The following is a 17,027-nucleotide window of genomic DNA, read 5'->3' on the forward strand; positions in this document are numbered from 1 at the left end:
AATAAAATAAAACCACCAATAACAAAAACACAAACATATAAAAGAGGGAGAATAAAAATAAGTGGTAGGAACAGAGCGATCGGGATATAAATACAATTATAATGATGGAAGAAGAACATCTTCAAATTTCTCTGTGCTAAAAGTGATGGCATACAGTAGAAGAGGTTATAGGAAATTACTGCACACGCAGTAGAGAACATGATCTGCAGGGAAGTAAATTACGAGGGGACTACCGGAGCACCCGCAGGATGCAAACCCCTTCTTACCGGATTGGATTTCATTTCCATAAGGCTATCAAGGACTCGAGTGACTGGCAAGTTCTACAAAGAGAAGTGACAATATATATTTAAATACCAATGTACATAATAAGTGGGAGACACAATTACATTGTAGGATTTATCACAAAATGCTAATCTGGAATGATTTGTTATGAACGAGCTGTATGTCAATTTTGGGAGTAACTGAACAATACACTGACACTAGTATGTGGATTTCCACATTCACGTAGCCGTCTGGCTACAATCGCTGACATCTTCCAGCTGCCATTCTAAGAGTAGACGCATTTACTATGGGCTCAGTGGGAGATGTGACAGAAAGTTCTGTGCCCAGTGTTTGTATCAAATGTCCAAACATATTCACAAAGCTCCTTGTTTTGTGCAGCCAAAGCAAACAGGATGGGGGAACTGGGCTGGATGGGAATGTGGCTCGATTAACCCATAACGGGAAGATGGAAATGCTCCGCTTTACAGGGTAGAGCAGTGGAATGATACCTTTATGTTCAGCCGATTAGCATTGACCTACATGTAGACTTCTGCAGGGTTGGACCTCTCTGTGGTTCCTCTCAGTAATGACAACTGCATTGACTCTCTGCGATCACTTATCGTACTTTTTTATGGGTAGGTCAATCACACCCACATGGGCTATCAGTAGCAGGTGGGACGTCTGCCTGCTGATTTTACACTTGTCAAAATAAATCTTGTTCCTTAGGCTGTTTACCTGCTGCTTTAGGACCAAGTTTTTCACCCCCTCCATGACAAACTGTGACCCCGTATTCATGACTCTGGAGAGCAGCCTGGAAGTAGAAAAAAGAAGAGGCATATAAAGAGATGCACCTCTGGTGCCAGATACTACTCACTCAACAGGCTGCAGAGAAGGGGGTCATTGTACCTAAATAAACAGTGTGTAGCTTTGAACACTTCAGAGGTGTACACGTCTATGTGGTGTCTCACACCATCAGGGGGAGGCAAGTTGGGGCACAAGAGACCGTCTGTGGTAGAAGGGAAATGTGTAATGGTAAAACTGGAAGCATCCGCAGCTTTCCAAAGAAGGGCACATCTGTTCTAAGTGATGATGGAATATTAATGGTATAATATACTACTAGTTGGGCCAGGATGTAGTGTCTGAAAGCCAAAGGTCATATACAGGTAACTGGCAATAGAAGCGCTACTATCAACTACATGTCCATTATGTCCCTTGTCATATGTATGCATATGTATTGGGAAAGAGTGAGGGTGGTATGCTGCAGCACTTGATTAAAAGTCCGTAAGTTTATTAGTACATAAACAAATGGCAAGCACATTTCTGTGAAGTTTTCCTACGCGTCTGAGCTTTAGAAAGCCTGAATCATACATGTACATTACTTTGTATCAAAGGTATATATACACATATGATACAAGAAGAACAAGTTCCCCTCCCACTTGCTCCATACAACTCGCAAAAGACAATAAGTTAAAAAAAATTTATTATATTGAGATATTTTATAACATATATTAGCATGAGATCTGTTTGATGATCGAGGCCTTAAAGGGGTTGTCCCGCGGCAGCAAGTGGGTCTATACACTTCTGTATGGCCATATTAATGCACTTTGTAATGTACATTGTGCATTAATTATGAGCCATACAGAAGTTATAAAAAGTTTTTTACTTACCTGCTCCGTTGCTAGCGTCCTCGTTCCCATGGAGCCGACTAATTTTCGCCCTCCGATGGCCAAATTAGCCGCGCTTGCGCAGTCCGGGTCTTCTGCTCTCTTCAATGGAGCCGCTCGTGCAGAATGCCGGCTCCGTGTAGCTCCGCCCCGTCACGTGCCGATTACAGCCAATCAGGAGGCTGGAATCGGCAATGGACCGCACAGAAGAGCTGTGGTCCACGGAGGGAGCAGACCCCGGCGGCCATCTTCAGCAGGTAAGTATGAAGACCGCCGGGATTCAGGTAAGCGCTGAGCGGTTTGTTTTTTTAACCCCTGCATCGGGGTTGTCTCGCGCCGAACAGGGGGGGGGGGTTAAAAAAAAAAAAAAAACCCGTTTCGGCGCGGGACAACCCCTTTAAGGAAGTCTAGACCTGAGTTACATAATCCAAAAGGCTTCACGTGATAAGGACTTCCTAAACCAATTACCTCCTCTAGTAGGACATGAGACCTGTTCAATTGCAGTAACTCTCAAATGAGAAGTGTTAGCTTCTGTCCGAAAACCGGACAGCTGGACGGCAAGCGGGTGGACACAGTCGTCAATGGGGTCTTCCCGACGCGGTTTGGAACAGTTTGGCCGTGGAGTATGGCCTTTCTGCTCCCTAAATGAAGCTGGAAAGCGGAACCCTTTCATAGGTGTGAACGCACCCTTATTAATTGTAACAGAACCTGTTTGCTGCATTACGATAACAAATAATGTAAAGTATCCGCATTCCTTTTCAAGAAATCAGAGTGAAATTCACGCTGGCATTCTCAGGGCATGTTCACACATGGCGAATTTACTGTGAAAGTTTCTATTTGAATTCCATCTCTGGGTCCAAATCCGTGGCTTTCTGATTGGTTTCTTGGCGCAGATTCACACGCAGATTTTACCCACTGACAGGGAAGAAGCTGAGGATTCTGACCCAATATTCAGAGGTGGAATTTGCACAGAAAAATCTGCGTTGAATTCCTCAGTGTGAACATACCCTGAAAAGCAAAACTGACATACATATACAATAATAAAGAATATTGATGAAAGTGCATGGGTTCAGACAGGGCAATGCTGAAACAACAAAATCACCACAAAAACAGAATCAATTCTCAGCTTACTCTGCTAACCACCCCGGGCCTTATGGAGAAAACAGCTTAATTAATGGGCATTTAGAACAAGACATCTATTGAGCACCATTATTACACACACAAGTATATGAGCTTTGAATATAGCAGATTGATAAGTGTATACACAAGCAAGTCTTGTAGTAGTATATTGCAATATTTTTTACCATTGATAAAAAAAAAAAAAAAATTAAAAAATTTGCAAAACAGATCTTATCGGTTAACGTGTTAACTAGCCCTGTTAACTAGCCCTTACCCTTTGGATTTAGTAGCACCAATCCCATAGTTCGCTGGTGCTGCCGCCATCTTGGCAAAGGCTCTAAACAAATAAGCAGACACATGTCAGAATACAAGGAGTCTTTTGTGTTGCCAACATCTACTTGATATGTAATATGATATAATATACACTAATTTTCTTACTTCCATTGTTTGATGTAGTTTAGAGGAGCTAAGCTACAACCAGCATCCTCCAGAGCTTTCTTATATTGATCTAGATCAGTCTGGGAAAAGAAAAATGACAATTAAAAACAGCATTATAAAAAGTACAATATCAGCTTTCTATTGTCAGATCCCATGTACAGCAGAGTGCCTGCAGAGGGGGTCTGGAGAGAGATAAGGACTCATCAGGGAATTTATGACTTTTTTTTGCAGGGCGAAAAAGATCTATGGTTGCATCTATTGTTCCTGCAAAAACATTACTTTTTAGTCAACGAGAGATTTTTATTTGAACCTCTGCGAAACAGGCAGCGTATCATATAGCTCTGGTTTGCCGGACCCTAAGGGCTCATGTCCACGGGGAAAATATGATTTAGGATCCGCAGCGGATTACCTGCACGCGGATCCGCACCCCATAGGGATGCATTGACCACCCGCGGGGTAGATAAATACCCGCGGATCGTCAATAAAAGTGATTTAAAAAAAAAATGGAGCATGAAAAAATCTGGACCATGCTCCATTTTCATGCGGGTCTCCCGCGGGGACGGCTCCCGCGGGCTTCTATTGAAGCCTATGGAAGCCGTCCGGATCCGCGGGAGACCTAAAATAGGAATTTAAAGCATTTACTCACCCGCAGCGGGCCGGGAAGCTCTTCTCTTCCTCACGGCCGCATCTCCCTTGCTTCGGCTCGGCGGATGTGCCTGGCGCATGCGCGCGACACGTCGACGACGTGCCGGCGACGTGCCGCCGGCGTCAGGAATTCATCCGCCGGCCGAAAATGAAGATCCGGCCGTGAGGAAGAGCAGAGCGTCCCCGCCCGCTACGGATAGGTAAATGCTTTTAAATTCTTATTTTCAGCGCTCATGTCCGCGGGGCAGGAGGGACCCGCTGCAGATTCTACATTGAGAATCTGCAGCGGATCTGATTTTCCCCGTGGGCATGAGGCCTAAGAGTATGAAACGAACACTGAAACTCCACAACCAGCAGGATGAGTGTATGCTGGAATGAATTACTGCGCACAACTCATCATCATGATCAATAGAATTGTTTTAAAGCCATCCACAAAACAGAGATTCAACAATCATTACCATGGCTCTAGCTCTCGAATATATATAATATATATGTGCATGTATGACTACAGGAATTTTGTCCACCAAATTCCTTCATTCAGAATCAGACCGTCTACTTTTTCTGTCTTATTAACAAAACAGCGTCCATGTGTGAGAGACAGAAAGGCTTTCTCTTCTTGGAGAGACCATAGGATTTCCTTTAAAGTACAACTAGTAAATAAAAAATAGTCATTCTTAGTTGCACAAAGGATGTTTGTAAGGCTAAGACAGAAGAATGCACCGAGCTTATTAAAATACATCGCTCAGACATTCCACTTAAATACAGGATATGCTGGATGAAAACAACAACGGGCAGTTCTATCACTTAGTTGACTATTATTTGAGTTTACTTCAGATCGTCTTGCATTGTGTTGTATTTTATTTTAACTTTTCAACTTTTTACTTATCTCTGATTAGTTACTCTTTTACGCTTTAAAGCGGTTCCCATTTTGCTTTTTTATGGCAGAGATGGGAAAACCCACCGCTCTGTTCCGACCACCTATTGGAAAGAGCCAAGCCCTGTTTCCGTAGCGGTCATTGAAGAGGAGTGAATGGGAGCTATGGAAACAGCGTAACACAGCGTGCTTTGCAGTTTCTGTAACTTGGAGAGTTTTGGAAACAGCGTAGCATGTTGTGCTATGCCGTTTCCGTATCTCCTATTCACTTCAGTGAGACCTACAGAAATAGAGCTTGGCTCTTTTTTAGGCTGTAGCCCGATGGCCGTCAGGCATGGCAGTGGTTTCCCATCTTGGCAATGAATAGTCAAAATGGAAAAATCCATTTAAGGGCCATACACCTCATTCATCCAACAGCTATTGTGTTTTCAGTGGAGGGGAATAATAAGCTGCTGCTAAACACCTCTGGCGGCAGCCGATCACCGGTAAGAACAAAGGATAAGGCATGCTGAACTTGAACATGTCCAATCCTTCTTTCTTCAACATCTGCTGTCAGGGGAAAGTCAAGAGACCTCTATATACACATTAGGCAATTTTTTTTTTTTTTTTTTAAGATGAATCATTATGGAAATAGCAGATTGTTTTTTTAAAAAAAGTATCCCAACAATATGGAATGGATCTGTCTTTTTTTCTTCTAAAAATATGTAACAGAACCACACCGGCAGTGTTAACAGCTGCAGTTTATGCATTACCATTTTTAATTGTTTGGAAATGCATCTACATCAATTTAAACAATACAGAATATCAGATATAATATAGATACATGGTTAAACTCAAGCAGCACAAAAAAATAATTGAAATTTTAAAATGTAATTGAAATTATTAAATTTAAAAAACTTAAGTTTTACAGGTGTGTTCACACATTGTGGAAACGCTGTAGAAAAACTATGGTGGAAACGTTTAATATTAAAATTAGTGTGAATAAAGCAAATCCTGTTAACATGTAGAGGAAAACCAACGCTGCAGATTCCCTGCTGTAACTGTACTGTAACTCTCACCTAAGGTTTTGCTGCGGATCCACTTTGGAAATTCCACAACAAGACGGCAGCACATCCGCAACGTGTGAACGCACCCTAAAGAGGGCCTGTCATGTCAGTGGAGTTGGCTGCATAGCATTGCAGCTGCTTCCCCGCTGACTCTAATCAGATCTTTTTTGCGCTCATACTTGCCTTCATTCCCTTGTATGTGCTCTTCTTAGATTCAGCTCCCAATGCTGTGAATGTGTCAGTGGGTGGCATCAGACTTGATTGACAGTGAGTGGTGGGGACCACCGACATGATTCATCCACAGTACAAGAAGCTGAATCTAATTAGAGCCCATATGGGAGTCGGAGAAGGAGAGAAAACATAATAAAGCATTCTATACTCACCACCCCTGGATCCCCAGCAGTTCCAGCACCGCAGCTCTTGCGACGCTGTTTACAGACTGCAGTACCGATACAATACATCACAGACCTCAGTGTTCAAACGCTGAGATCTGTGATCAGTAGCGTCAGACTAACATCCCATGAATAGACTAACTGCAGCCTGTCAACAGAGACCCGATGTCGAGAACGGAGCCATGGGGGAGACAGGAGGAGTTAAGGGGGTATTCCGGGGATGGGGCATTTTTTCCGTTTTCACCTATCCACCAGATGGGTGAAAACTGATAGATTAGTGGGTGTACAACTGCTGGGACCTCCACCAATCTGAAGAATGGGGAACTCGTGTACCCCCTATTTCACAGTTCATAATACCTTCTCACACTTCTGTAGTGTAGCGGTAAAATAGCCCATTCGCCATTACACTAGTGAAATGAGAGAATGAATTGCGAACTATTAAATAGCAGATACACAGGTCCCCCATTCTCGGGATAGATGACGGTCCCAACTGTCAGACCTAACTGAAAAGAAGTTGCCCCATTGACGAAATACCCCTTTAAAGAGTATATTTAGACTAGCATTAAAGGATTCAGTTTTCCTGCTCCATTATGAGTGTAAGAAAACGGCACCCTCTGACCAAATAGAACTGTCATATGATGGAACTGAACACACCTCATTAACTGAAATGGAGTGCATTCAGTTTCCAGATAGCAGTGCTATTTCATTCTGGTTTTCAATTAAATTCAGTGAAAGGGGTTCCAGCTAGAATCGAACACTGATCTGAATGAGCCCTAAGATGTTTTAGTATTTTCAGGCATTGCAAGCATGAATTAAAAAAAAAATTAACTCTGACAAAGTCTTTAAGTTCTCTGGCTCCTGTGAGTAGACATAACAGAAGACATTCAGAGGATGAGCTAAATCCTTTTAACATTTCTCTCAGCAGCCACATTTCCTTACCTAAGATGTCTAAATACTTCATTACATTTCATTCAGAAAACCAATGGAAATTTCTTTTTACTCATCAAAATATAGCAGTTGTCGGTACCTCAGACGGGGGCTGCGCAGACGTGATGTAATAGATAAGAAACAACCGCATCTTGTCTTCTGGCGTTCCAGCTACAAATAAACAGCAGGAAACATACCAAAATGTAAAAAATATTTAATAAAAAGAAACTACTTGTTGCATAATCACAAGTCAATGGAATAATAAATTAACTCTAATCCGGACATAACGTTTCAAAAGGTGTAAAAGTAAACATGGTGTAAATGATTCCCTGCATGTCAGCAGCTGGCGAGGTAAGGACACGTGTTAGTTTAAGAATGCTGCTTACAGTTCTATTAACTAGTTAAGGTTGCTCCGACTGACAAAAGAGTAGGAAAAAAAAATAAAACTTTACAAAAGTTCCAAGATGCATTAACCCCTTGAGTGGCGGGTTTCCTACCACCCTGTCGTGCCCACCAGGGCAGGTTTTTTAAAATGGTCTAATCATTGAATTTCAACTAATTTTGCAGTTGCGTCTCAAGAGCCATAACTTTTTCATTTTTCCATTGACATGGCCATATGAGGGCTTGTTTTTTGCGGGACAAGTTGTGATTTTTTAAACAGGGGGGAGGAAAAAAAGAAATGGGGCAAAAAGAAAAAAAGGGGCCATGTCATTAAGGGTTTAAATAATGCATTAACTTCCTTCTCTGGGTCATTACGACGCACGGATACCACATGTGTGATTGTATTTTTGATTTTTTTACAAAGTAAAGGGAGACAAGTGTTTTTATAATTTTTTAACTTTTTTTTTTTTTTTATTTTTTTTTGTCCCTTTAGGGGACTTCCACAGTGACCCATCAGGACCCCTGATCACATTCCGCAGGTCGGATGGTGACAGCCCTTTACATGCTGCAGTGACAGCCCTTTACATGCTGCAGTCACATAGACTGCAGCATGTAAAGGGTTAACACAGCAGAGATCGGAGGTTTTCTCTGATCTCTGCTGTAAGAGCTAGTACCTAGCTGTCCTCTGACAGCTAACAACCAGCTCTCCCTGCCACAGAGACCATCAGCTTGCTTCTGACAAGCCGATGGTCTCTATGGCAACCTGTAAACAAAGCAGGAGAGTGCCGACATATCGGCAATATCTTCTGCTGGTTTTTCAAAGGCCTTGCTTTGTTCTCTGTGGGTCTGTGCAGGCAGAGCACAGTGTCACAGCTTGTGGCATTGTGCTCTGCAGCTCCCATAGTGATACATAGCCCGGAAATCTTCCGGGCTATGTTGCTATGAGCAGTGGAGCTCGTCCCGGAAAATTTCCGGGCGTGCCACTCAATGGGTTAAAAGTAGTTGTGTGACACAGTATAAACGCCTCGCAATATAAAGATTTATTTATTGGGCACTATTTTCAGTGCTCTACATTCAGCCATCAATCAAAATTATGATGGGTTTGCTCTGATTGACATGGCCAGATCTAGTTACACACAGACAGATCCTTAGTTGTGCCTATTTGGCAACACGGTGGAACACCCCTGTTTATTTCCTAAGCTACAGATCCAACTCTTTCCTAGCGGAGAAGCTCCTGTTCCTCTGGCACTATTGATTCCCCCACTGGCGGTGTTCCACCATGTCAGCTAATAGGCACAACTGAGAATCCAACCAGTAGCCTGTTGGGTTCTATCCCAGCTTAACTGAAGAAGAGGCTGCGCCTCTCAAAATGCCTTTTTCTGCTGGTTCTAAAAAACTTTATCCAATAAAAAGATATAATTTTCTCTTCAACCTTGTCCCTTCATTTTGGAGTCGTGTTTTGTGCCACATTTTTAGCTACTTCTCATACTTTGCATGAGCCATTACATACAGGTTTGGACTGGCTGGCAGCACCTACCTATAGGTAGGTTAACATATATATTATGAACATCTGTCCCTAGCCGGCCACAAAATTCCACCATGGGGTTGCTCCACCTCTCTTTTTTCCTTCAGCATTCACAAATGAAGAAAGGAATAATTTTCATAGGTGTTGAGGGCCGAGTTGTTTGGGAGACCTGCTGAAGTTAGCCAGACACATTTTTAGGATGGCCATACACATTAGTTGTGTATTAGTTAAAGCTGCCAATTTTCGTGGGTGTGGTTTATCGTCTAACGCAGGGGGTGTCAAACTCATTTTCACTGAGGGCCACATCAGCATTATGGTTGCCTTCAATGGGCTGTTTAAAAGGGCTCATCCACACAGGTGTATATGCGCTCAGTGTACATTTTGCAGGCATAATGTGGACAGCCTAATCCCCACTGATTTGCATTGGGGTTTTTAGACATGTTTCTCACATGTGCATTTTACGCATGTGAAATACGTCACAGTATGTTCCAATTTGGTCCGTATTACAGACCAAAATTTCCTATTGAAGTAAATCGGATCGCATTAATATGCGTAAACCATGAGTATTCACAGCATGTTTCTGCATAAAAGGCAGGAGAAATCTGACTTTTTTTTTACATTTTTTTTTTAAGCGCATGTGTAAAGCACAGTGAATGTGTGTGTAAAAAAAAAAAACAACGCAAGAAGGTCCAAATACGCAGTTTTGGTCTTTGAAAACACTGCACATTTCACGGACCGAAACTGCATATGGCCGTGTGATTGAGCCCTAAAATGTAATATAGCTACAGAGCTCTATACACTATAATGGTGTTTCTCCCATTCTGACTCTTTAGCACAATGTGTCCTACCATGGAGTGGCTAGGGTGCCTGGGTAGAGAGTTGTCAGAGCTGGGCCACCACTTTCGAGTTGTTGAACAGAGTAGTGTGGAGGTGCTCTCCAGAGCTCAGAATCCAAGATGGCACCCGCTCCCTGTACTGGATCCAATTCCTCTGCCAAGCACTGGCTAGGTCCCCCAGGGAAAGTGGAGAGTCGGTCCTTCTGCGTCTGGACCTCAATGAGGGTCACATAAAATCACATGAAAGGCGAGATTTGGACCACGGGGTTTGAGTTTGATACATGTGATCTAATTTGTATAGGGGGTCTCTTGACTGACCTTTGTCAGCATATGGCAGGGGAGATAAGGACCCTAAAGTAGGATTTCAATTACCCAATCCTTTTGTTCTCAGACAGCAACTTTCTTCTCCTTCATTCTGAACACACGCCTGTGCAGCAGATAGCATGTGTGTTGGCCAACAGCTATCTAACATGTATGACCACCTTTGCTAGACATATGCAAAGTACATGTACCTTTACAATAAAAGGTAGAATCATTTTAACTTCCAGTAGTGTAGAAAATCTACTAACCCAACATCATTACAGTCCATTGCAGACATTTGTAGTTACATGTGAAAATTTCTGCATTGCCAATCTGTGCGCCCGACATTAACATGTGAACTAATGGCTATAAATAACATATAGCTATAAACTACTCATCACTGTGAAGTACTTTGGGTCGTTACAATGTGCTGCGCCATGCTAACAAGAATACAGCATACTGCTCCCAGTAGGCTCACATGTTCACTTGTTTTGTAAGTAGGTAATTGCTTCGAAGCATCCTCAGTCTTCTAAAGGCACCCGAATATATGCCTGTAGTACCGAGGAGCTCTGATCCCTGGATCCAATTTATAAAGCATGTGTTAATCTCTCTCACCTAATAAAGCTTAACACTTCCTTGACAAATGTCCAGAGTAATAAGCTCAGAAATGATTATGGAAGTGTAATACTAACAGAAGGGTAGCAGTGCTCGGAAGCTCAAGACCAGCAGGACCTGGAATTGAAAAGTCTGATTACGAGAAGCTAAAACACTGTAATGAATTGTAATTGGTAAACATTCTAAGTCTTTCTCCCCCCAGTGCTGCAGCCAGTTTGGATGCTTTTGCTGTAACGTTTTCATACTCGCATTCCGAACGCCATGAATTTTTTTATCTTTTCTGTTGATGTAGCTGTACAAGTGCTTGTTTTTTTGCAGGTTGAGTTGTATTTTTAATAGGACCACTCGATGTACCTTATAGTTTATTGAAGAACTTTTAACCCCTTAAGGACCAAACATAGTAAAATTTACCGTGCTTGGTCTTGGGCTTTAATACCAGCCGATAGCAAAAGTACGACGTAGGATTAAAGATTATGCTCCTGCAATGAAGCAGGAGCAGGTCGGGTTCTTGGCTGTCAGACACAGCTGAGGTCCTGGAGGACAATGTACAAAAAAAAAAAAAAAGAGATAGCGGAGGTGTTAGTTCCACTGCTAGACCCAGCGATCACATGGTCGCCCAGGGGGCCTCAACAAGGTGGAGCTGCAGGATCCTAGCAGACCCTAAACAGCTCTGCCAGTGACTACTGTCACTACATGTAGAGATATGTAGGTCCGAAGCACTCAAAATATGGCAAAAACTCCCGCAAGGAAGGAACCACATTTAATATTAAAAAAATGCAACAGCCACGAACAGGTTGTGAACTGTCAACCTCCGTATGATCAAATATAAATGAGTGTGGCAGCATAAACTGGTGCGAATAGTTGTTAATTGCAAAAAAGTCAATACTTTATTATTCCATGGAGGAAGTATCAGGCAACGTTTTGGCCAATAATTGGCCTTTATCAAGCCACTTCTCCTGCGTGATCATGCAGGGAGTCCATGCTGGAAGCCATTTGCAGGGGGAGGAGTTGTCTCTATGCTAATTTTGGAGAAAGAACAGGAGAAACATTAATAATACCTTTAAAAGACTGCTGACCAGTGTTGGACTAAAATACATTGGTCTCACCAAAGAAAATAACCCTGAGGGCCTTGTATCCAGATAAACAGAACAGGTCTCCTTTAATTGAATTGAATTGCTTTTATGACTGTACTTAGACTATATCTAAAATAGAGAATGAGGCTTTGTTCACATCCCTAAATCCTGGCCAAAATAGTACAGAATGATGTTGAAAATGTTTAAGGGCATGGCAGAAAGCGGATGACCCCACTATAGCCAATGGAGTCTGTCTGTTCGCTTCAGTTATAGGAAAGATCTGTTTTTAAGTTTTCCTGCTCCGATGACCGAACAGGAAAATAGAAGCCTAAGCATAATAGTCAGACTTAGCCCAAATTGGTTATCTGTACTTGGATTCCCAAAATGGTAATAACTAGCAGCTACTATTGAGTCACATTATCCAGTCAGACTATGGTCCTTTGCTACACAAGAATGATGCATTTAGATTGGTCTGTTAATCTGAAAAGCATTTTGACCTTTTTTCAAACTTTGTGTCATAAAACAAATATTAGCCAGTTGAAATGCACATGATAAGGCAGTGACTAAGAAGGATATACAATCAATCAGAAGCCACATAGGATAAATAGGTAAAAGCCAACAGGTGAAGAATAAACGTTTACAATTAATGCAGAATTTTTCAGTTCACTGAACAAATGTGTACAAGCAAGAGGTAACCGCCTAGGGAAATTAATTCTTAGAAGCCGTAGCCCATCTTCTCAATGACTGGTGCCAGTTATAGAACTTCTAAAAGAGTTACGGTACTTTGGAAGGAACTCGCAAAGTGTTGCCACAAGGATGACATTTTAAACAGCGTTGCTTGCATGTTATATTTTCTTCTATTTTGAACAGTTTTATATTTCCCTTTGCTGTTTGTGTAGTTTTTTTCTTAAATGAAGTAGGTACTTCACCCATAATTAAATGGCAACATACGTAGAAGTTGAATATTATGATTAGGTTGCTGATCTTATCTAGACAAACTCCACAGAGTACATTTACTAACATCAGAACATTTTCTCCCTTTTTTCTGACATTGAGCGCTGAATAAGAATGTTGTTCCCTGGGGAAAGGGGAAAAAAACTGGACCACAAATTGTTACAACACAGAAATAGAGGAAAATATAGTCTGTGTGTATAAAACAGTCCAATATAAAAAGTGACGATGTTACTAACAGCAACCTAAATTCACTGTATATTGGTTACTATGATATTTATACAAGGCAATTGTTCTGAGGTTTTTAGGACATAATAACACAAAGTGTCTATCGTTTTTGTATTAATCTTGAACAAATTTCCCCAAAACACATTACATCACTATGTATAGTATAGACCAACACCCTGCTCAACCTCTCTCTCACAAACAATAGAGAAGAAAAAAAATTGACAAAAACAAATAATTACCAAAATATTATCCTCCTTTAGTCCTAGACAGGGAACCTAGCATGCGAGTTCCACGAGTTAAAAAATATTTGCAAGTTTTTCTTGGTAGAAATTCTCTTCTCCTTAAAAAGCATGTTATTTACCATGTATTTACAAGATTAAGATCCCCACCAATCTCCAAAAAGGAGGTCCCACGTTCCCCTTTTCTTTTCACTACACCTTATGCAATGAGATGGAGGTTGAATCGAGCGGCAGTCAGCAATGCTTACTGCTCCTCCATTCAACTCTATGGGACTTCAAGAGACAGCAGAGTGCAAACACTCGGCTATCTCCAGCAGTCCCATTAAAACGAATGGAGCAGCAGTGTTCATGCTTGGCCATGGCTCCATTGCAGGCCTTCCTCGCTGGGGGGTGCAGTAAGGAGAATTTAGGGACAATGGGACCAACAACAATCAATAAATGAGGTGATAATTATTGAGTCTGGGAATCAATCCCTTTAACAACAAAATACCGGCAGTGCTCTGGTTTGTTGGTGTTACTATAGCATTCATCACCTATTAAACAAAATGAAAAGGAACAAAGGACCTCCATCTGATATACTTCAGTTAATGCCCATTTACCAGCAAACACAATCTTTAAAACAATTGAAAGATTGACAGTTTTAGTGATCGTTTTGCATGAAGTGTTAATAGACACCAATGTCTATTAACTAGAGATGAGCGAGCGTACTCGGCCACGCCCCTTTTTCGCCCGAGCGCCGCGATTTTTGAGTACTTCCGTACTTGGGCGAAAAGATTCGGGGGGCGCCGTGGGCGAGTGGGGGGTTTGAGCTCCCCGCTGCTACCCCCCGCTCTGCCATGCCTCCCCCCGAATCTTTTCACCCGAGTACGGAAGTACTCGAAAATCGCGGTGCTCGATCGAGTAATTACTCGAAACGAGTAGGTTCGCTCATCTCTACTATTAACACTTTATCAGCTTCATCTCCACATAAAAGGGACTCCAGGAGCTGTTTGCCGAGCACAGTGTGTGGTCTGAGATCTGCACACAGCTTCATTGTTCATGCATGGGCTGTCGGCAGAATACAACGTAATCTCCGACTTCCGTGCAAAACACAGCATGCGGTCCCTGTTATCTCTCTCCGGCTGAACGATGGATTTTAAGCTCACCTTAAAATCATTGTTTAGCTGAAGAATGAACGATGTCAGCGTTTACATGCAACAATATAATTATCGCTTATATGCCATTGGTTGAACGGATTTTGAGGAATAATTGTTGCGTGTAAATGGGCCATTAGTTTTTGGCCTGCTTCTAATATATAGGAAGTTTTAGACATACTGAAAAGAATAGGATCAGATCAGCCGAAGCTTGAGAACATAGATGGACACGTATCTGATTGTTTTTAACAGATCTTATTTAAAAATTGAGTAGTATAGTGTAACCTATAAATAATAAACCAATGTGTTGTGTTCCAAAATGCACTATAAGTGATATTAGTTATGTTCTGAAATATTCTATCCCAATTTTCCTGTGAATTGACTCCTATATCCTTACGTCAGCTCTCATATCAACTAAATTTATGCCCCTCACATAGTTTATTCATTAAAAAAAGGCTAAAGTTTTCTTTTTGCAATGTAAATCCAAGAAACATTCCAAAATAATAAAATCTTGCAACGTAAATATAGAACACTTTGCATGTACTACCAAAGTATGCCTCAGTTGAAAATATCTAAAAATATTGTGTCTGGGCAAACCAAACTCCTTAGTCCGCATCTGAACAATTAATGACCTATACTCAGGACCCCTGACCATCAACAGTTATTTAATTCAATGGGAGCTGTGCCTGCATTGCCAATCTGGGCCGCTACAACCTCTACAGGTTCAGACCTGGTTCAAGCCCTTTAAGTGAAATTTATTACCTGCTCAAGTCTATAGATTTTGTGCCTATACCAAAATTCCATCCCAAGCTCTTTATTTAAATGTTGAAAACATAAGTTGCCCCAGTTATCCTGGTAAACCCTTTAATAGAGACTAGAGATGAGCGAACGTACTCGTCCGAGCTTGATACTCGTTCGAGTATTAGCGTGTTCGAGATGCTCGTTACTAGAGGCGAGCACCACGCGATGTTCGAGTTACTTTCACTTTCATCTCTGAGACGTTAGCGCGCTTTTCTGGCCAATAGAGAGACAGGGAAGGCATTACAACTTCCCCCTGCGACGTTCAAGCCCTATACCACCCCCCTGCAGTGAGTGGCTGGCGAGATCAGGTGTCACCCGAGTATAAAAATCGCCCCTCCCGCGGCTCGCCACAGATGCATTCTGACAGAGATCAGGGAAAGTGCTGCTGATGCCGGAGCTGCTACAGGGAGAGCGTTAGGAGTGATTTTAGGCTTCAAGAACCCCAACGGTCCTTCTTAGTGCCACATCTGACCGTGTGCAGTACTGTTGAGGCTGCTTTTAGCAGTGTTGCACAATTTTTTTTTTTTGTATATCGGGCGTGCAGAGCATTGCGTCCTCAGTCTGCAGTCATTGTACAGAGTATAGGGCCAGTACTGGTGAGGCAGGGAAAGATATCCAGGCTATATAGGCAGTGGGCTTATTCAAAAAAATTGGGGAAAAATTCTATTTTTGGGCTGCCTGTGACCGTCTTCAGTTTACTGCGTGTCTGCTGGGGGTAGTAGTCCTAATTAATACGCAGCTAAGCGTTACAGCAGGCTTGCGCAAAATTGTTTCCTGGGTCTGCTGTCTCTGTTATATCACCGCCGTCATCCCGCCAGAGGGATGATAATATAATATTATACGCTGCCTACAGTATCTGTCTGCTGTATCAGCTCAGCATTTTAAAAAAATAGAAGCAAAATACTTAAGGCCTACTACTGGCCTTTGGCCACTTGACTGCTTCTGCGCTGTGAATTCCAGTAGCTCAGTCATACGCACCTACGTCTCACTACAGGCGTGCGCAAAATTGTTTCCTGGCTCTGCTGTGCGTTCCGTAAGGGAAGTCAGCCTCCAACCACAGGCCAATAAGCGGCACATTTAATTACAGCGTTCTGTTTCTGCACTACTGGTAATACAGCATGCTGAGGGGTAGGGGTAGGCCTAGAGGACGTGGACGCGGAGGCACAGGCCGAGCTCCTGATCCAGGTGTATCGCAGCCGACTGCTGCGGGATTAGGAGAGAGGCACGTTTCTGGCGTCCCCACATTCATCTCACAATTAATGGGTCCACGCGGTAGACCTTTATTAGAAAATGAGCAGTGTGAGCAGGTCCTGTCATGGATGGCAGAAAGTGCATCCAGCAATCTATCGACCACCCAGAATTCTGCGCCGTCCACTGCTGCAACTCTGAATCCTCTGGCTGCTGCTCCTCCTTCCTCCCAGCCTCATCACTCCATTACAATGACACATTCTGAGGAGCAGGCAGACTCCCAGGAACTGTTCCCAGGCCCCTGCCCAGAATGGCCAGCAATGGTTCCTTTCCCACCGGAGGAGTTTGTCGTGACCGATGCCCAACCTTTGGAAAGTTCCCGGGGTCTGGG

The 17,027-nt window shown here is 42.5% G+C and overlaps 1 protein-coding gene across 1 annotated transcript in view; it reads right to left on the minus strand.

The window, feature by feature from the left end:
* SCFD1 (sec1 family domain containing 1) overlaps positions 1 to 17,027 on the minus strand; it is a 104,764-nt gene that overhangs the window by 11,218 nt on the left and 76,519 nt on the right. Inside the window, exons 16-20 of the mRNA XM_066608574.1 lie at positions 7,467 to 7,537; positions 3,483 to 3,562; positions 3,319 to 3,381; positions 997 to 1,072; positions 267 to 320 (exon numbers count right to left, since the gene is read on the minus strand). Coding sequence (XP_066464671.1) covers positions 267 to 320; positions 997 to 1,072; positions 3,319 to 3,381; positions 3,483 to 3,562; positions 7,467 to 7,537 — 344 coding nt within the window. The remainder of the gene's footprint in view (positions 1 to 266; positions 321 to 996; positions 1,073 to 3,318; positions 3,382 to 3,482; positions 3,563 to 7,466; positions 7,538 to 17,027) is intronic.

This window comes from Eleutherodactylus coqui, chromosome 6 (assembly GCF_035609145.1).
Source record: "Eleutherodactylus coqui strain aEleCoq1 chromosome 6, aEleCoq1.hap1, whole genome shotgun sequence".
Lineage (NCBI taxonomy): Eukaryota > Metazoa > Chordata > Amphibia > Anura > Eleutherodactylidae > Eleutherodactylus > Eleutherodactylus coqui.